Source organism: Triplophysa rosa, linkage group LG15 (assembly GCF_024868665.1).
Source record: "Triplophysa rosa linkage group LG15, Trosa_1v2, whole genome shotgun sequence".
Taxonomy (NCBI): domain Eukaryota; kingdom Metazoa; phylum Chordata; class Actinopteri; order Cypriniformes; family Nemacheilidae; genus Triplophysa; species Triplophysa rosa.
In genome coordinates this window covers 17633964-17654419 of record NC_079904.1, presented here as the reverse complement: position 1 = coordinate 17654419, position 20456 = coordinate 17633964, and the positions used below count along the sequence as shown (strand labels likewise).

Sequence of the window (20456 nt, the reverse complement as noted above, 5' to 3'; positions counted from 1 at the left end):
TGGCCCATATTCTACAACAAACTCCACATTTCTACATGTGAGCCGTACCTCTGCGAAGTGGCAGTAACCTGTTCTCCAGCACATCCCTGACATCCGTGCCCTTGTCCATCAGGTCCAGTTTAGTGATTACACCCATAGTGCGCTGCCCTAAATGAAGGATTGAGACAAAAAAATGATTACCAAGCCAAATTCCTATTAGTGGCATATGACAGACCTCAAGTCCTTATACTCACCCTGTGGATCCACATCTTTGGCCAGCTTAAGAGCATCAGAGTTAGCCAGATCCATGTTAGCAGGAGTGACAGCCAGGATGAGACAATTCTCTTTGCAGATGAACTGCATGATCATGTCTCTGATCTGGTATTCTATGTCAGGGGGTTGATCCCCCACTGGGACTTTAGTTATGCCTGGAAGATCTATCAGAGTCAGGTTCAAAACTGCAAAAAGAGAAAAACAAAGACAAAGAAATTTGGCCTGTGATACCCATAGACAAGACAAATTATAATGAGGTCTCTTCAATGTCCTAGGCAACAATGCGACTGCAAATAAATGGAATGCAATTGCATACTTTTGCCTAGGGCTTCTACTCACATTTACATATTGATTTTGAAAATATTAGACCTTGGCGTCAAAACTAAAATTGACATGCTGTACAAATAAAATAAGTCGACAGAACTCATGCAGAGGAAAATGAAAATGTGCCAATCGGGTTTAACATAAAAATGAGTGACTTACCCGATAAAAATTTGAACATGAAATCTTAAAAAGCAAATCTTGAGCAATATAATTTTGCTTTCAGTGTTAGTTTTATTTGACATGTTTTCCTCTTTTAAAGGGATAGTTCACCCAAAAATAAAAATTATGTGAGTAAAGAGGGTGAGTTAATGACAGAATTAAATTTTGGGGCGAACTATCGCTTTAAGGCTATATGGATATCTCAAAATCTGTCAATGAAACATATTTTTGGTCATATTTGTTGTTACACGCTGTATTTCATATTCCTATTTCAGATATGTAAATTGTTATTTTGTGTATTGCATCAAGACAATAATACCATTGGGAGAGTAGACACGCAGACTGATGGGAATGGAGGATATGCCTTTATTTGCTCCCGTGACTCTGTCTGTCTCTGCTTCAATCTCCCGTCGAACCTCATCAAAGTCTGTAAACTTCTTCCCTTTAAAGTGCAGAAACTCTGCATACTCTATGGCGAAGGATGGAAAGAAGGAATCAGATAAAGAACACATTGCATCTGAATCAGTTTATCAGCATTTTAAAGGCTTCACAGTCATTCACATTCATTTTTGGATTTATAGATGGACTGATACATTCTAACGCAGGAAACACTGCCCTCTAGTGTTCAGTGTCCACATATTTCCACAGGTCACTTTCCCACTATTCCCAAGATTTCAGCTACATTCGAAACAGAAGCTACTTACTTAATATGGTGCAATTTACACTGTACCGTACTGCACTGTACATATTTGTAAAAGCATGCCAAAATGTTTAAAAAGCATGAGGCTTTATCATATGATCTCATCACAATGCATGCTTAAAGGGATACTCTACCCAAAAATAAAAATTCTGTCATGAATTACTCACTCTCTAGTTGTTCCAAACCTGTATACATTTATTTGTTTGGTTGAACACAAAGAAAGATATTTAGAAGAATGTTAGCAACTGACATTTCTGGGGCATCACTGACAACAGTAGAAAAAATTAAAATGGTAGTCAAAGGTACCCCAGCAATGTTTGCTTTCCTAAATAACTCTATAATATCTTTTGTGTTCAACAAAACCAAAAAATTATACAATATTTTTTCCTGCTATGGTAGCCAGTGGTGCCCCAGAACTGTCAGTTGCTAACATCCTTCCTAATATCTTTCTTTGTGTTCAACAGAACAAAGACATTTATACAGAAAGATATTTGGAAGAATGCTTATAACGAAACAGTTCTTGGACCTTAGAGAAATTATGTTATATTTTTTTTGTTCTGTTGAACACAAAAGAAGATATTTTGAAGAATGTGGGACAGCAGTTCTGGGGCACTTTTGACTACCATTTGTCATTTTTCCTACTATGGTAGTCAATGGTAGTCAAAAGGAACTGTTTAGTTACAAGCATTCTTCCAAATATCTTTATCTTCAACCAAACAAAGAAATTTATACAGATTTGGAAACGGCCCATGAGCAAATGTAACATAATTCAAATCATGCTTTTCAAGTGATGTGTGTATTTCTCATACCTGCCGTTGCGTTGATGAGCTGAAGGATAAGTGGTCTCCTCGTAACAATTCCTGAGCCTCTTGGCAGAAAATCTCTGAGAAGATAACATTGGCCATTTTGTCAAAAAGGAAACATTAATAGACACATAAACTTACCCCACAAAACTACTCATCAAACATGCCTCACATGACAGAGTGACACAGTCCCTGTCTGAGGCACAGTGCCAGAAACTCTCTGTCTCTGCATACTTGGACTGGCCCAGTGTCACAGTGAAACCATAAACCCTGCGGCCTGTCACACCTCTTAGTACCCTCATACACATAAATAGATATTTTTGGAGGTGTACACACAACTTCCACAAGCCTGTACAGTTGTAGAGAACCTGTGGGACAGTGGAAGGCAGTGGATTCAGAACATGAGTGAGTTCAGAATGCTGAAGCAATTCAGTTTCATCATCCGCGTGAATGTGCGTCAGTGATTGTCTTAAAAGTCCTGTGTTATATATGAAGAGTTTGGTTGCAAAATGAGATAGCTCCGTTTTAAAATATTTAAAAAAATCATGTTTTTTATTGTACATTCCAATTAATATCAAATAAACTGCAGTTGGTTTGTTTTGATTTAAGCCATAAAACTAACACAATAAAACACAAGAAAAACATGATTTTTGAAAAAAATTAAAAACGGATTTGTCTCATTTTGGAACCAAACTCTTCATATATATATATAATATATATATACTGTATATGGATACTGTATATGTTGTTTTAAAATAGTTTTTTCTCATGTTCTAGTTAAATTCATTAAGACAGCTACATTTAAGCTGTCCAAAGATTAATTTGGTACTTTTAGATGTTTGGTTAAGTGTCTCGGCTTGATAACTGCTGTCTAAATCAATAGCGTGAGTTCCTTTGTCCAAGTGATTTTCAAAGAGGCAGTACAATGGTGGGAAAGTTGGACTTTACCGTGGAAAAATGTGTTTTCTGTTAGGTCTATAAATACCAGGCTTGGGATGGAATCTCTACACTGGATGATGAAGATGATACAGAAAATAGAGTGTGTGCAGAGCTAAATCAGAACTATTGCCCAAAATAGATGGGAACTCCCACTGGGTCAGACCCAGTTAAAGGCATTCACATAGCGGCACAGGATGCAGGTAGAACCATGACACGGCCCCTATATACTGTATAATGTAAAATTAGAAAATTATCCTAAAATCTCAATTCATTATTAGTGGGGTTTGGTAAACCACTAATGACTCAATTGCTCATAGTTAGGGAACAAACAACCCTACTCTGTTGTTTCTGCAATAGACATGATGATTATAAATACGCTTTTAGGGCAGATAAAAACACTGGTGGGAAAATCACACAGACTCACACTGAAGAAGGCATCCGAGTCATATCTAGTGACCTAATTGCCATAAGAAACCGCCAAGTAATGTCCTAGCAACCAACCAGAACACCCTAGCAACCGTACAGCAAAAATGTAGAAATCTAGTTATCGTAATTGTTTATAATTGAATCAGCTGGATATAAACCAAAGTGTATACTGCATGAACTAGCAAGCCAGCCCGATTCAACTTTTACCCAGACAGTGGCTCACGTCTGTGTTTCACCCATGGCTCACTATTTCAACAATGTCCTGTACATTCCCAGTACACACCCTGACCTTCACTTCTAACCCCCTTAACAAAGCCCCCTTTTGACTCAACTGCTTCAATCTGCTCTTTCCCAATTTTCTTTTCTTTCATCTTGACTATCCCCTCAATTCATCCTGTCCCTCCCCCTGTTCCCAGCATGCATTGCTGTAGTAAACAGACATGTACATTTATGAACATGTACATTTCAGTGGCTGTTTAACTGAGTGCTGAAAGACTAAACATGTGAACAAATTGTTTAAAGATTCATAAATAACGTTCACCCTAAAAACGAAAATCACATAGGTTTGAAACATCATGTGGGTTACTGAATAACATTTATGTCAACTACATCTTGTGTTACCATCTTTAAGATAAATTTAAGATGAAATTAAAAATTCTACATCCATCACAAAGATATGTCTTTTCTTTTGAGCTCTAGATTTATTTGTCATGTAAAACTAGTACACCCAAGCATTATTCTCCCTCAATCAGTTAGAATTCATTGCATTAACCCATTTCTTCAGGCATCTCTGGACTTCCACTGACTGGCAGTGATACTGAGAGGACAGATGGCTGAGGGTGCAGAGCCCTCTGCCATTCATATATATCTCATTGCTATGGATACATGAGCTCATTATTTCCTGTATATAAGCTCTTAAGTAGGCCATTATATAACTGCACCATGGAAATTCATCATGATGCTTACTAGACTCCACAGATTTCTATCTTATGCCATAGTTATCTTTTTTAAAGTTTCCAAAACTGTAGTACTTATGATCGGTAACATTTCAGTTAATGTACAATAAAAAATCTGTTTGCATGTACTGTATATTCATTTCAACACCTATGATGCTACATGGAAATGGAAGCTACACAATGTGTTATTTGGTGGTCTGAATTTGCAAGATTTACAACAAATATATATTAAAGCTGAAATGTAAAGCTGTAAATATAAAGATGTTAAAGCGGATGTAACACACTTTCTGCCAATCTCATATTAATCTTGAGTTCCTATACAGTAGTATTGCATACTTCGTATCTTCGAAGAGTCTTTAGTTTGATCACATTTATAAAAGACAGATACAATTTTATTATGTATAATATATATTTATTAGTTTAAATCTGAAAATGCACTTCCGTCCTGTAATGACTATCCATCGTAGATTGACGTATGTTAGACGGCTTGGGCGGAGCTTCTGTTAACTCCTCCCCTTCAACTGTCAGTCTGCTGCTAGTTCCATTTCAAAATGCAACCACTGTTTTAATACATCCAATCAAATCGCAGAGAAAGACGAAAGCCACGCCCACTATTTTTCTCATTCAACATTCAATTTCACTCAGAAATGCGTCAAAATACAGAAGTAAAAACGATAGCAACTTCCGGTTCATGGGGACTTCAAGGATTAGCTCATCCGAAAAATAAAAAAAATATTTTTGGATCATTTATCCACCCTCATGTAGTTCAAAACCTGTATATGACGCTTCCTTCTATGGAACACAAAAGAAGATATTTTGATAAATGTATTCTTTTATGTTCTGCAAAAGAATGAATGTCACACAGTTTTGGAGTGACATAATCCTTCTAACATAAATCCCTTTCACACATACAGTCTTTACTGGTAAATTGCAAGAAAATTGCAGTTAACAGATCATGTGTGAACAGGACCTTTACGGTAAATAGGTACTTCCAATTTTCCAGTATTAGAAGTAGTAACGTTACCGGCAAATTCCAGTAAGTGGCGATGTGTGAACAGCACATTTGTGCATTTACCATAAATTTACCAGAATGGCTTTACCAGTAATTTACCAGTATTGCTGTATGAAAACGCCTATAAGGTGATAATTTAGTAATGTTTGAAGATTTAAACCTAATGCATTGCAGATATGGATATTTATTAAACAAATTCACAAGAGGTGGGAAGGAAACTTTCCATTTTAAAGACAGCATGAAACGGAAGTAATGATCGTAAACTACAACCTGACTATCAAAACTGAGTAGGACAGGTTGAGTAAGACTGATAGCATGTTCCCTCATACACGGACCAAGTCTTAACGTCGATGGTCAGAATTCTTAAGTGCCTCTCTGTCCGATAAGCATGCAGCCACTTTTCTGAGTCAGACCCAATTATCTCAAGCATGCGAGATTCACTTCAGCTCACCAAACTTATATGCACCGAACAAACAATAGCTCCCACTAACAATCACAGCTTCCTGTTGGACAGACTCAGTCTTTCCATGCGGAAACCAGAATGCAGAGAGAAGATCCTGGTTCTCAAGGTTCTCATGCACAAAGAAAATAAAAAATGACTAGAGATTTAGACTGTTTTTAGACGTTTTCAACTGAAAACTGAGATTGGGGACCTTGTTAAAAATCTTTAGGTGCTTGTTTCTAAGAATTTTTTTTATTATTTCACTATGACTATAGGCGAGTAAAAAATTTGTGATGAGGCATCACTGACATGTAGACATAGAGGGTTATACTTATACATTCTTCTTATTTATTTGGGATTTGAAAATCATATGTAGTCATCTTCAAATTCTGCATGGCGTGTGGATTTGGCAAAGCATTACACAGATGGAGGAAGAGGTAGTGACTGTTCCTGAATACAGATGAGAGCAGGACCATCTGCACCTGCTTCATCTATACAGATCACACTGTCTCTGCAGAAAATTCACTTAAATGAACATAATGCCCATTGACTAATGATGGACATTTAGTCAATTTTAGCCAATCTGAAATTATCTGAATTGGCAAATAACCATGTTGCCTGGTGAACTGTGTCAACTTTAAAGTGTCAGTTTGCTGACCTGACCTCTGTCCTAAACAATAATTCTGTACATATTGTGTCAAATAAGTGTTCAATTCTTTTCAGACATAGTTTGTCACCATGGCCTTTTCTACCACCCTTCCTTATCAAAACTTCCGTAACATTGAATTATTACTTGATACGATATGTACAGTAAGTCTTGAGGAAAGTTGAGCAAAAACGTGATGGTGTCATACCTGCCCACGAAATTTTCCAGAACTGAGCTTTTGCCTGCGCTCTGACCGCCGACCACCGCGATCTGCGGCAGGTCCAGGTTGCAGCTCTGTCCGATGGCGCTGAAGGCGTCCTGCAGGCGATTCACCAGCGGGACCAGCTCCTCCATCTCCCGGTTCCCCATAGTTACAGAGCCGCGAGGATGCGGCGCGAATCACTGCACGAGCAAATGCAGTTCGCAATAACACGTTCCAATTGCTTCTTAAAAGACAATAATAATGAAAAGTCAGGTGCAAACTTTGCGTTTGAACTTGAAAGCATTTGAAAGCAACCTGACAACTTTAAATCGAGGTTTAGTAACTTACATGTTTTTTTTCTATATTAATTTTCTAACCAAACAGACTTCGTTTATAGCATTTAAATGAACTTAAATAGAGCGTTCATATTAAAACGCACATGTAGATAATATAAGAATAATGCAATGTAGTAACCTAACGACATTTTTACTGCCGAAACAAAATGTATTAGTAATTTACTAGTAAGTTAGTACGAGCAGTTATCTAACTAACGGCACTTCAGCACTGGACTCTGTGGTAACAGAAATAACTACAGACTACTACAGACCTGAACTTAACAGCGAACTGCTTTTTCTGCACACGACCAACCAAAGGCAACAATAAAAGACGATAATTTGAGAAAAAAATTAACGATCTCCAATGAAAGTCTGCTGTTTTACTCACTCGTTTGACTGCACAGGAGTCAACTTGTGGTCGAAAATTGACAGTCCAGCGTTGACTGTGCGTGCGCGTGCTCGCTCAGACGCCACTCCTCAAGGGACCCGAAGCTTTACATTTTGTGATTTTTTTAAATTTAGGCATTTTTATACACGGATTGTATGGTGTACAATAAAGAAAATATATGTCGTGGAAATAAGAGGATGCGGAAAAACAGACACTACCTAACGTTGGGTAGTTGTGCGCACCACTCGCAAGAGTCCCAGCACCTTTTACAATATGAAAGTGTTTTTCTGGTAATCAAATGAATAAAAAATGAAATAAGAAATACACAATCGACCAAATTCCATCATGCTTTTTAATGTTGTGACATTCTCACTTATCAGCAGTACAAACCATTTATTTCAACCCATTCACGCTATTTTTACGTCACTTTGAAAAGACAGAAACCTCCACGGATTATAATATGATAATGAAAAAGAACGTTTCAAAACTAAATTAAATGCATGTTCAGATTTTATTTATAAACTAATTCATTTAAATGTAGGGGGCAGTGTTTAGTAATGTGGTACATCCATATTCATTTTAGTACAGTGGACTCAACAAGTAAAAATAACACTGCACGCTCACTGGGTTGCCAGCTAGTAATCATTCAATCATTAAGAAAAATTGATTAAAAAAAATAAGAACATGATATATAATATTGCACATCTTAGAATAAATAAAACAGCAATGGGGTGGATTGTTATTTTACAGTTTCAAAACAAATAACTTTATTTATTGATGAAAGTAAAGGCAGTGTCACAATATTTCTATTCATTGATGATTGATTTCCAGCACACTGACACCATACACATATGAAACACCAGCAATACTTTGAAGCCAAACACAGTCATTATCATCACCATCATCATTGCTGGCAATGTGAAGATTGTTTACAAATAAAGAAAGCTTAAATGCTTACTGACATAGGCAGGGACTTACTGCTATTATCTAAACATCTTACTAAGTAGAATAAAATGTAATTTCCTAATGTACAATTCTGCATGTTTTTGTTATGACACCTCAACATCTGATGTAGAAATTCTGCGTTTTCTTCCAAAGGGCTGGAAGGACCCTGCTGATAAACTACTTTTATGTTGATTCTTTTATTATCATTCTGCAAGCTTGGGACAAAAAAATCAGAATATTTACATTTTCTAATCATAATTTAATTCCTGTTGTTTACAAACCTTTTCTTTGTATAATAAAAATGAATTTTGATAATTTGACACTTACATAAAGCCCTACTCTCCACAACAATCAATGTTTAGATGACCTTTAGATCATTTAACATGGCAGTAATGTCTATTTGAGGGACACAAGTTGCAGTCTGGTTTTTATTACGTAGTGTCTTCTGTAGGTCATTTGCTGTCTGTTGTAATGTGTGTGGAACAGTGTGAGGTTTGTGCCCTTCCCCTGCACTTCTGCAACACAGAAGCACCTCATTGACTTCACCCTCAATTCCTCGAGAGAACACACGTGGGAAAATGGCCTGAACGCGCTCAAGCACAGACTTCCTGAGAGACGAGTCACGACACACAAGGTTAAGCATAAACAGCCCTTTGAAGGAAAAGAAAGAAACCATCAGAACTTTTCTTGAAGAAGCTTCAACATTTAATCTTACTACAACAATAAATCTCTCTTACCTCGAGGTGTTAGCAAGTTGTAAACTTTTTTTAGTAGTAAAGTTTCTACAAAGGCTGGTGGAGGGCAGCTCATGCCCAGGGTGGTGTCTTTGCTGTCAAAGTCAAACATGACAACATCAAATGAATGGCCTCCTATAAAAAGAGCAAAAATGTTTAAGATGGTTCAGATAAGGCACAATGCCACTAAGAACCTCCTGGAACCCCTTTGTTTCTACAAAACTGTTTAGATGTTTTCCTACCTTTACTCTCCAGCATTGTAATGTGCTCCAGTCCATCTCCCAGTATAACCTTCAGCCTCTCATCCGTCTGAAATCCAAACCAGGTCTGAGCCACCTCAAGCACGGCTGGGTCCAGTTCCACCACCTCCACTCGTGCACAAGGCACAAAGTCATGCACAAACTGGGGCAGGCCACCGCCACCCAGTCCCACCAGTAACACGGACACTGGGTGATCTGTTTGAGGATGTGTAACAGGTTATATATGAACATCACTGTGAAAACAGAATTTATTGTCAAATTTTTCATTTTATCAAAAAAAGTCTTAAAAACTTGATCAACAACTAACATATCATCACTGTCCTTCTAAAACCTTGTATGTTCAAATTTGCTGTTTTGCATGAAATGGAAAAAACACTGTAGCATACTGTGTTGTCAAAGATGACAAGCACTTTTTTTCTGTATATTTTTTATTTCTTTTCCAAAAAAACACAAAAACAAGAGCATCCAACATCCAGNCACCAGAAGGCATCCGGGATGCTGGAGAAGTGCGACTCGGGTTCGTCGGCCTCGGCGAAGAAGACGGCGCTGGAGAACAAGATGACCCCGATGAACAGAAAGAAGATGAGGAGCCCGAGCTCCCGCATGCTCGCCTGCAGGGTCTTGCCCAGGATCTGGAGACCCTTGGAGTGTCTGGAGAGCTTGAAGATGCGGAACACCCGCACCAGGCGGATGACCCTCAGGATGGCCAGAGACATGGCCTGCTGCCCGTTGTTGTGCTCCTGACCCTGCTGCTCCACGAGCTCCGTGCCCAGCGTGATGAAGTAGGGCATGATGGACATGATGTCGATTATGTTCATGACGGTCTTGGAAAACTCCGACTTGCTGGGACACGCGAAGAAGCGCACGAAGAGCTCGAAGGTGAACCAGATCACGCACGTGGTTTCGATGATGAAGAACGGGTCGCTGAAGGTGAGCGACGGGCGCTCCTGCGTGCCGTTGATCGCGCGGCTCGCCACGGCCAGCTCGCGCTCGTCGCGAAACTCCGGCAAAGTTTCCAGACAGAAAGTGATGATGGATATGGTGATGACGATCACGGACACGATCGCGATGCCGCGGGCGGGACCCGAGCTTTCGGGGTACTCGAAGATGAGCCACACTTGCTTCTGAAACTCGTTTTGAGGCAACGGCTTCTCCTCCTCTTTGATGAAGCCCTCGTCCTCGCGGAAGCGGTCCATCGCGTCTTCGCCCAGCTGATAAAAGCGGACCTCGTCCGCGAACACGTCGATCGACACGTTGACAGGTCGACGGATCTTGCCGCCCGACTGGTAGAAATAAAGAATCCCGTCAAAACTCGGCCGGTTGAGGTCGAAGAAATACTCGTTCCTGAGGGGGTCGAAATACTTGATCCTCTTGTCGGGATCTCCAAGTAGAGTGTCGGGAAACTGGTTGAGCGTGCCCAGTTGCGTCTCGAACCTCAGTCCGGCGATGTTGATGAGAACTCGCTCGTTGCTCTCGTGGTCGATGTCCACGTGGAGGACGTCCTCGTCGAACAGATGGGGACTGTAATAATCCACCGTGTTCTCCGTGGAGCCCGTCGTGTTGTTCATGTCGTTGATTTTCCACAGGCTCGCGTTGTTGGGTGCCGTTCGAAGCGAGCGCGGATGGTCCAGGGAATTTTGGTTTTGGTTGGTTTCTCCATCACCTCCTCCGTCCCCTCTCTTGTCAAAACTCACCAAAGCTATCTCCATGTCCGAGCCATTCAGCATTCACGTCGAAAAGACCAGTGGAGTTAAATTCCAAAGCGCCCCGCGTACATCCATGATGGTTTACTTTGCCGTTACACTGACACGCTTCGGATAAAACTGTGCATTCTAATCCAAAGCTCCTCCCGTCAGTCTGGAAAACACTTGCGCGCGCGCTGGAGAGTGAAAGCAGAGAAAGGATTCACGCGAGACTCGGTGCGTTCGAACCGTTCAAAGAAAGCGTTCAGCGTGCTTATGAAGGCACATAGCAATAAACAACAACACTCAAATAAATATGGTTCAGTTATAAGAACATTGATACTGAGAACATTATTTTGCGATGACGCTGAAACACATGGTTTAAACGAGCCGTTACGCACAGCCGAACAGTGTCTCTTGGGGACAGAGAGAGAGAGAGCGAGTGCTCTTTCAATCACATGTGTCATCTGTCGTTTTGTTTACAAACCCTCGAACGGAAAAGAACAACGCATCCATATACCGCAGTGAGATGATAAAAATGCAATTATCATTTCAATGAAACATTCTGCCATGAAGAATCAACCCAATTCAGAATGATTTGAAGTAGTGTGCGTTTTCTGTTTCATTTCAGTGGGGGTTTTTCAGCAGGGATGTAGTTTATAGAATATGGACTGTTATTTCAGGAGTCTTCTGGCATCTGTGTTCACGCATGACTTGATGTTATTTTGCCTCGGTCTTGAGTTGCATCACCGCATTAAGCGCCGTGCGTGTGTGTTTGAGTACATCATTGTATTGCATTTTGAAGGGCCGGTAAGTTCTGGCCACGACGGAGAGATGACTGCGTCTATTTATGTTTGTCCTATTTAAACGCTTGCATTCGGACGACACTCATAGTTCTATAGCCTATATGTGCTAACTGAGATTGCATTACAATTTCATGCACGAGATTCTTATCAACTCACCCTAAACGTGCCATGTTCAAACCTGATTGTGTACCTGATTTTTTTCAGAAGACCAAAGGTCAATTATCTTAACATTTGTGAGATTTAAAAAAGTTGTCTTTTACATGAATATATTTATAGATAATTATCACGTTTCAAAGCAGTTTTTAATATGGACTCATGTATTAGATACAGCCGTGGGAAAACATGTAAGAGACCATTACGCATGTTTCTGTGTTGTATTTCAACAAAATCAAACCTCAGGAGTGACATAAAGTCATCCAACAGCAATGTGAAAGACTGACAGCGTGACAAGACGCACGAAAACGGTGCTAAAAATGTATTTTGTTGAACTTTTCCTAAACACATGTAGAAATATGACTGTTGTGCTGCTTAAAAGTGAATCTGAACTTGTTTTCTTTGCAGTATTTGAGATCTGAAAAAAATCCAGAGCACCTATTCTGTTCTTTTCACCTGTTTGTCCAGTTTTCAGTTTCTTAAAATAAATGCATAAATATTTGTATTCAAAATTTGGTAAAGGAATTGTTAGTATAGTTCACAGAATGAAACATTAATAATTCAGAAATTCTCTTAATTATTTCCGTGGCTTTATATAAACTATAATTATATTGAAATGCATTTGTTCTTATACATTTTTGAGATAGGTTTTAAATAAAGATATTACTTTAAATTTACCACTTGACCGTTTCATTGGTTATCATCAATATATCAATAAACGTCTTCTTGTTTTTTAAGCAATCATATTCTATTCCGTTCTATTTGTTTTTTTTTTGCTTGAGGGACCAAGTCACACTTTGTCAAATGATTTTTAAAGAAGAATTGCGGCTCCTCATTTAAAGGGACGTGTGGAAGAGTTCATGTTGTTTGTTGAGTGACCTCACGAATGTATATATTCCGTACCTCCATGTGTGTTTATGACTGGAGAAACACATGTGCTGTCCGTCGCGCTCTGGGGAGCTTCTGTTGCTGGGAGCGAGGGACACGGTAACCATAACGACAGGTAACCACTAACAACAAGCGGTGATGTTGTGGAGGACCCTCTAATTGCAGTGGAAGTATTCAGCAGTTCAGATCCGAGGTCCAAACCTTTCTGAGCCTCACTCCTCCTAAAACCACCTGACACCAAATGAATCTGCTAAGCATGCATTTCTATTTCACCTGCTATAAATTCAATAACATCACTCGGGGTTTTAAAAACCTAAATGCTTTGATTAGTCTATAATTACAACAAAACACAAACATTTTGCAGGATATAATTGTCAGGTTTAGGTTCTGTTTTATGTTTGTGGTATCTTTGTTTCTACCGTGTTTCTGTTGTCAGCTTGTTTAGTTATTCATTAATCAGCTCCCTGTTTGTTTCGATAGTTTCGGATTGAGTTCCTTTTTTGTTACCATGGTTATGTGTCATGATTCTGCCTCATCATGTCATGTCTTTCTTGGTCTTGTGGCAGAATCATGGCAGAGCCTCTTGTTTTGTGTGGAGAGAAACATATTGTCGGTCACGACATAATATGCGTTCTCTCCGGTCTCGTCTTTGGTCCCGCCCCTCTCGTTTAGCTTCCCTTCAGTGTTTCATTACGGACACCTGTCCCTTTTTAATTATCCTTTGTTAGTGTCTGCTGTCCTGTGCTCGTTCGTTTTGTGCCATTTGCTATGTCGCCTTGTTCCTGTGACCGTCAAGTTTGTGGACTTGTTATTTATATTATTCATATTATTATTGGACCTTGTTTATCTTGCCCCCTCGTGGGAAGTTTTTGTTTGAATTCCTGTTTTGTTATAGTTTTGCCCATTGTGGGTGTTTTGTTTTGTTTTGTTTAATACATTATTTTATTAACCCCTTCACCGCTGCCTGCACTTGGGTTCTTTCCTAGAAATCATGACAGTTGTGGATTAGTCCCACCTGTATCTTGTTTAGCTCGCCTTGTGTGTATTTCCACTTCAACCTGGAAATGATTCACGGAACATGTTAGCAGATACTTGTAATGTTTTAATGCTACTACATCATTAGTAACATTAACATTTTAATGTTGCTAAATCCATACGTTACTTCCGGGTTGAAATTGGGATTATTGAATTTCCGAGAGCACGTGAAGGCAGCATAACTCCTTGTTCATTTTGTGGATGTTTGGCTTTTTTTGTTGTTCTCCTTGTGATGTAAAGTATATGTTCTGTGTTTTGTTGTACGCCTACTTCTGAGTTTTGACCCATATTGAGTAAAAGTAAAAAGCCCAGAAATAACAAAGTATATCAAATAAAAGGTCTGTGCTCCTATATAATCATAAATTGTAGACGTGTGTGACTGGATAGATCCCACTTCTGTCCTGAATTATAGACATTGCAATACTTATTTATTATAGGACTTTTATCTCAAAGCATCAAGGAAAATATGATTTCTCATAATAGGAGATGTTTAAAAACCCTCTAGAAGATGAAAGGATGAAATAGGCAGCGTTGAAGCACCTGCAGGGATGAGAGGAGCAGATGACTCACACAGAGAGAGTTAGTGGATAGAAGGGTTTGTTTGAGTGCATCTGTATGAAGGTAAGATGTTCTGACAGTGGATCCACACTGATGTTAGGGCAACATCACATCTATCTTCAACACGGAAATCTTTGTTAAAGAAACTCATTTCTGCATTACCAGTGCACTTTTGTGTCAAACATTCATCACGGTCCAAGCACAATAACAAATGATTGACTTTCAACCACTTTGAAACACGCTAAATAACATGTTGCCACACTTTCTGAAGTCCTATGCCTTTCCAAAATCCATGTAATGTGTGTATTTTCCTCCTTCTTAGTTTAAAACTCAAAACTTTTCAAATGTTTTCAACTCTGGCGTGTGGACATTTACAGTGCTGTAGATGTCATGTATGAAACGTGGCATAAAAATAACCTTTGACATGTTTTCGTCCCAATTTCACAGCATCAATCGCTGATGCTGTTTTGGTTTGGCGCTGTGGCGGCTCGTTGTGTCTCGTGTGAGCATTATATAAACCGGCAGTAACACGAGCCCATCTGAAGAATCAGACAACAGATGCTGTCATCGCCGGGCGTCCTTCCTGTTCCTGTCGCCCGTGAACGGGTTAAACCCTTCTGATTCATCTCCTCAGTACGTCAGCGAAAGGAAAAGTCTTGCTCTAAAGTCTTAAATAAAATAACCTCTCTCATGTACAGCATGTGTGCTCACCTGGCACGCAGTACCGGCCTACGCTACGCATCCACCTCTCAAACACCTTTTCATTTCTGGTGATGTAACCAAGGCCATGTGGGCGGGGACATCGTGGTTCGGTCAAACCCTGGTATTTCTTTTTCCAAAAAAACACAAAAACAAGAGCATCCAACATCCAGAATAGGCGTTTTACAATTAGAAAAAAAGTATATATATTAATACACATAAATGTAAAGAATAATAATAATAACTAAATACATAAGCATTTTGAGTTGGGAACCTACAATCATACATTAAATATACCGATTTTTATATTGTTCACAAATTACACCATACTCATACACCCATACTAGTGCAAAACATAACATTTTCGTGTCTAAACATACCAGTGATTGGACATACAAAAAAAAGGATAATAATAATAATGATAATAATAATGATAATAAACAATAATTAAATACAACCTACACAGGGAAGTCGGAACATCTCTCTCGCAGAACTATCCCAAGAACCCAAAAAGCTACTAGTTAAGGCGTTCTATCTATATGATTCCAAATATTTAGATGTTATGAGATTACTTTCTCAACACTATAAGCGTGACACAGTCAAAACACACAGGGCACGCATGTATCCTTACCTAGTGACTCCTTTAATTATAACTCAAGGTTACCAATCAATAATTTTATTGGATTCCATATCCTCTTAAATGTCTTGGGTCTGTTTGTCAGTTTATACCTTAACTCCTCTAGGGGCAACACATTAGCTAATTCTCTAAGCCAAGTTTCAAATGTCGGCCCTGATTTGTTTTTCTATTTCTGTAAAATTGCCTTGTTGGCCAGGATCATGCATAGTGAAACTTGTGATTGATATTTATTTAAAATTCCTACTACAATTCCAAAAATTGCAACTTCTGGTTCAGGTGTTAAGGGAGTTGTATATTGTCTAGAAATTGATTTAAGTCATTAGTGTTGACTGACAAGCACTTTTTAATACTTTTTAGTTGGATATTTGCAAAACCCAGTGACAAACATAAAGGGAGATGATTAATAATAATGATTTATGGCAACAAAAAAAATCACAAAATATGGAGATACAAGGACAGGACAGCAGCAATATTCTTTTCTAAATAAAATTTGAAGAGACAACCAAGAACCCATAATATTCGATGTTGAAAACCATGGAGCGAAGTGCTACCATTACGAATGTAGTCCTCTTATTAAACGTGTTTAAATTCCAACATGACCTATCTTGGCTTAATAAGCACAAAACATTAAGTGTTTTTACTCGCAAATTGTTTAGGTTCAGAAGACATTTATTAACCCGCTGGAGACATATGGATTACTTTTATGATGGATGTGCCCTATATTTGAAGCTTTAAAAAGTGCATAATTCAATTTCATTACAAATCAAGACACAGCCAGGATTTCATTTATTATTAGTTAAATTGTATTCGGCTGAGGAAAGCAAGGAATGTACACATTAAATGTAATATAAAAAAGGAATGTAATATAAATGATTTTATTAATAATTATATTTTTTTAGTAAACTATTCTATTAAACAAAAATAGCTGATATTTTAACATACTTGTATGTCTTATATAAACAATGCCACCCTTTCAAAATGTAAACTCTTCTTCCAGCTTTCGCTAAACTTTTCAATGTTACCTTTATTCAACGTTACTTACCCTTATTACTGAATGCATCCGTTCCTAGCATTGCTAAACCTGCGACCATGACTTCATGATGTGTACAGCAGAGAAAACCTCTGTCCACACTGCGGGTTTTAGCGCCCGTTACAGCAGGGGCCTCAGAAACAGAGGCCTTGGACTTTTTCCTGTTCTTATTTTTATTAGCAGAAGCTGGCAAATGAGTCAAAACACTAAAATTAATCTTAAAGTAAAATAACCACAAAATTAAAAAAAAAAATCATAATTTGCTCACCTTCTTGTCATTTCGAATGACTTTCTTCTGCAGAACACAAAAGAAGATGTTCTGAAGATTATTGTTAACTGGCCCCATTCACTTGCATTGGTTTTGTGTCCATACAATAGAAGTGAATGGGGGCCAGTCCTGTTTGGTTACCAACTTTCTTCAAAATATCTTCTTTTGTGTTCTGAAGAAGAAAGAAAGTCATAAAGGTTTGAAATGACAAGAGGGTGAGTAAATGATGGCAGAATTGTCCTTTTTGGGTGAACTATCCCTTTCAGAAATGTTCTATAACATTGCAGAAATCACACATGGCGGAATTCTCTATCCATATCTTTTGAAAGCTCACCTGTGGCAGTAATCTGGAGTCTACTCTCTGACTGCACAAGCTGGGAATTGTTCATAAAGACCAGCCTGCGATAAAGGTGACCATCCTCTCCTCTGACATCTTCCACAGAGTATTCTCCAGTCAAAGCACTGACCCCTCGCCCAACGACTTCTCTCCACCCCAGATCACCTCCTACAGACAGGAATGGCACCTACCAAAAGATGAAAAAGCTTGATGGAATGAAGAGAAGATGAAGAGCAATACAGATGCAAGTTATTCGATTTCACCTGTTGATTGGCTGGCATTCCAGGAGGAGCGAGTTCCATCACCATCGGAGAGAGCTCTGATTGGACAGCCTGCATGTCCTCGTATTCCTGATCTCTATGCATTGCCACAATGACCAACCGCTTGAATTTTGCGCTGGATGCTAACTGAGCCCGGCCTTCAGCTGAGCCATATAACCAATCAGACTCACGGCCCTGAGGAACTTAAAAAGAATTCTTTATTAACATGATATACAGTATGGATGCGATAACATGAGAAGGGTAGTGCATTTTGAGTCAGCAAACTGGCATTTGAAAATAGCCCTTGTACGTTATAGGCATCAATTAAATCGTTTAGTGGTCATGATTAAATAATTATATAAATTTGACCGCTCAACATCTCAACTGACCAATCAGAATCAAGTATTACAGAAGGCCAAGTGAAAGTAAGTAAGTAGTACTTAAAAATAGTTATACTAGTTACTAATATAGGTGTAACAATACATTTTAGTATGATGTATTGCGGAACAAAACAATTATGATGTGTATTGTAGTGACTTTTTTTATGATATGATGTCTGTTTAATTCTAATATTTGAGCTGCCAACATGTGACCTGCATCTGCTTATTTAATGCTATTCTTGTGCTTCTAATTCTACAAATGTTCTTAAAAATCCTGTTTTATTTTTAGTGACAGAGTGAGGCTACACAATTTATTTACATACTAATTATATAACAAAAAGTTTTGCAAATAAATCTCTTATTTGAACCTCAGCATCTTTTTTAAAATGTTCCAAATATCATGATACTATAATTTTGGGGACCTAGTATTATGTATTGTATCAAATTGTGAGCGGAGTGTACTTAAGCCCCTAGTTCATCATCACAATTGTTTTTACTGTGTAAACAGGCAAAAGAATCAAGCACTCACCAATAAAGATGGCAAAGTGATTACTCCGCGGTAGCTTGGCAGAAAGCAAGCTGTCCTGCACAGTCAGAGTGTATCGTGGGCGACCGGTGGCTGCACGGCACAATGTGAGGGAAGGCGTGCTGCTAGCGTCTGTTCCACCTCTGAGCTTATGCAGCATCAGATTGTAAGCCTGCCTCTCCTTCACAGCAGACAACAAATCAGGCACTGATGCAAGCCTAGTGGGAGCTCCATCCTCACCCTCACACAATTCCAGCACTGCAAACGGAGGTGCTTGGCGAAATTTGGTACATACAAGAACAAAAACAGGGAGGGCAAAAGAAGAATCAGAGTCCTCTGTTTGTCCACTCAAGCAGTGGATTCGTACAGCCCAACCCTGGGCAAAATGTTCCACGGCCAATTTAATAACATGTTCCTGTGCTAAAGTTATGCACACATATCGGCCCCCCACAGCTAAAACTCTGCCAACTTCTGCCAGCATTCTGCCAGCAAGAGCACCTTCCTCCTCTGAAGCCATGGCATCAAGTGTGCCCTTATCCAGGGCTGCCTGAAAGCTCCCATTTTCAAAGCCTGTCTCAGTGGCATCCACCTGCTGGAAGGTCAGATCGGGACGTCGCTCTGTGTTCCGCTGGATCATGTGAGAGACCACAGTCTCGCTGATGTCAATGTTGGTTAGCTGATGGTAGCCAACATCATATAGCTGTTCACTTAGCTCAGAGTTACCGCAACCCACCACCAACACCTGCAACAGAAACAAAGAGTTAAAGTGCTGCAAAGAGTTACGTTCGCAAACCCCAAGCAAATTTATACATGGCATATTACACAAGACAAAATAACTACTTTCTCACAATGTATCTTTTTCAAAAATGTTGGCTCTTAATATCATGTGTTGCATTCTCAAGCATCTTTAAGGTTTGCAGCCTTTTCGAGTTATTGCTTTGTCTTGGACAAGCAAGCATACTTATTTTTTAACTAAATCTATCAAACACAGTTCCTCTTTTGATGTTACCCACGAGGGGCTTGCTTACGTCTATACTTAATGTTGTAAGTCACTGAGCTCGAGAAGGCAAAATACTTTTTAGTTAACTTAGTAAGTTACGTACATTCTCTTCAACTTCAACTTTCTGATTCATTGCACCAGAAAAATGTCTAAAATAAAAACACAGATACCTTATCACGAGGTTTAATGTATTTATGCAGTATTCCGCAGAGTGAGTTATAGTCTCCATACCACTCGAAAGCCTTTTCTCCTCTTTTACGGAAAAATCGATCCCAGTAGTCCGCTGAGCTGAACTCCTCAGCGGTGCGAGGCAATAAACTCATGCTTGTCTGGTCTTTTAAACCACTTAAATGTATTTATATCCCGATGTTAAGAAGTGAATATAATCTATTCACTTACTATTATTAATACTATAAATACTACGTGATAGTTTTCCTGATAAATTCTACTAAATAAATATTTTGTAAGCAGCAAACGTTGACGTCTCTGCGTCCCACACGTTTGGTGGTTCCCAGCCGGAGCGATTTTAGAGAAGGACGAGGTTTCGCGGGCAGCCATTGGCCACTGCCCGTAAGAGGCGTGTCCGACGTGAGGTGTAAACGTTAACTGATTGGTGAATATTTAAGGTGAGGAATGTGATTGGATTATCGCATGCAAAGTGCCACACATTTACT

At 39.0% G+C, this 20456-nt stretch overlaps 3 protein-coding genes across 12 annotated transcripts in view; all 3 read right to left on the bottom strand.

Annotated features, from left to right (window-relative positions):
• The window catches only part of dnm3a (dynamin 3a), a 46526-nt gene extending 38810 nt beyond the window's left edge, over positions 1-7716 (bottom strand). For 2 of the 8 annotated variants that reach the window (XM_057352867.1, XM_057352874.1), the window contains exons 1-6: positions 7469-7574; positions 6868-7105; positions 2245-2318; positions 1055-1204; positions 234-437; positions 49-147 (exon numbers count right to left, since the gene is read on the bottom strand). In XM_057352867.1, coding sequence (XP_057208850.1) covers positions 49-147; positions 234-437; positions 1055-1204; positions 2245-2318; positions 6868-7028 — 688 coding nt within the window. In that variant the 5' untranslated portion in view covers positions 7029-7105; positions 7469-7574. The other 6 variants (XM_057352871.1, XM_057352870.1, XM_057352873.1 and 3 more) reach the window with 6 other exon arrangements.
• A 214-nt stretch (positions 7717-7930) lies between these two features.
• mettl13 (methyltransferase 13, eEF1A lysine and N-terminal methyltransferase) lies at positions 7931-20289 on the bottom strand. 3 transcript variants are annotated; one of them, XM_057353480.1, is made up of 8 exons: positions 19953-20289; positions 18786-19524; positions 17880-18079; positions 17614-17803; positions 17024-17197; positions 9506-9718; positions 9267-9398; positions 7931-9180 (listed from the first exon to the last, which is right to left on the bottom strand). In XM_057353480.1, the coding sequence occupies exons 1-8, from the start codon at positions 20103-20105 to the stop codon at positions 8888-8890; spliced, it is 2094 nt and encodes a 697-aa protein (XP_057209463.1). In that variant the 5' UTR covers positions 20106-20289; the 3' UTR covers positions 7931-8887. The 3 variants fall into 3 exon arrangements, with proteins under 3 accessions (XP_057209463.1, XP_057209465.1, XP_057209464.1); XM_057353482.1 differs by having other exon boundaries at positions 20014-20289; XM_057353481.1 differs by lacking the exon at positions 17024-17197.
• On the bottom strand, positions 9741-12790 carry LOC130565588 (potassium voltage-gated channel subfamily A member 5-like). The gene is made up of 2 exons (XM_057352447.1): positions 10004-12790; positions 9741-9756 (listed from the first exon to the last, which is right to left on the bottom strand). Exons 1-2 carry the CDS (start codon positions 11248-11250, stop codon positions 9741-9743), a joined length of 1263 nt encoding a protein of 420 aa, XP_057208430.1. The 5' UTR covers positions 11251-12790.
• Positions 20290-20456: the final 167 nt, after the last annotated feature.

Excerpts from the sequence above, each read along its gene's own strand:
- LOC130565588 (XM_057352447.1), bottom strand. The coding sequence starts at position 11,250 with ATGCTGAATGGCTCGGACATGGAGATAGCTTTGGTGAGTTTTGACAAG.
- mettl13 (XM_057353480.1), bottom strand. The coding sequence starts at position 20,105 with ATGAGTTTATTGCCTCGCACCGCTGAGGAGTTCAGCTCAGCGGACTAC. Across the intron at positions 17,198-17,613 it reads ACTCCAGATTACTGCCACAG|CTTCTGCTAATAAAAATAAG; the intron begins GTGAGCTTTCAA and ends CTCATTTGCCAG. Across the intron at positions 9,399-9,505 it reads TACAATGCTGGAGAGTAAAG|GAGGCCATTCATTTGATGTT; the intron begins GTAGGAAAACAT and ends CTCTTTTTATAG.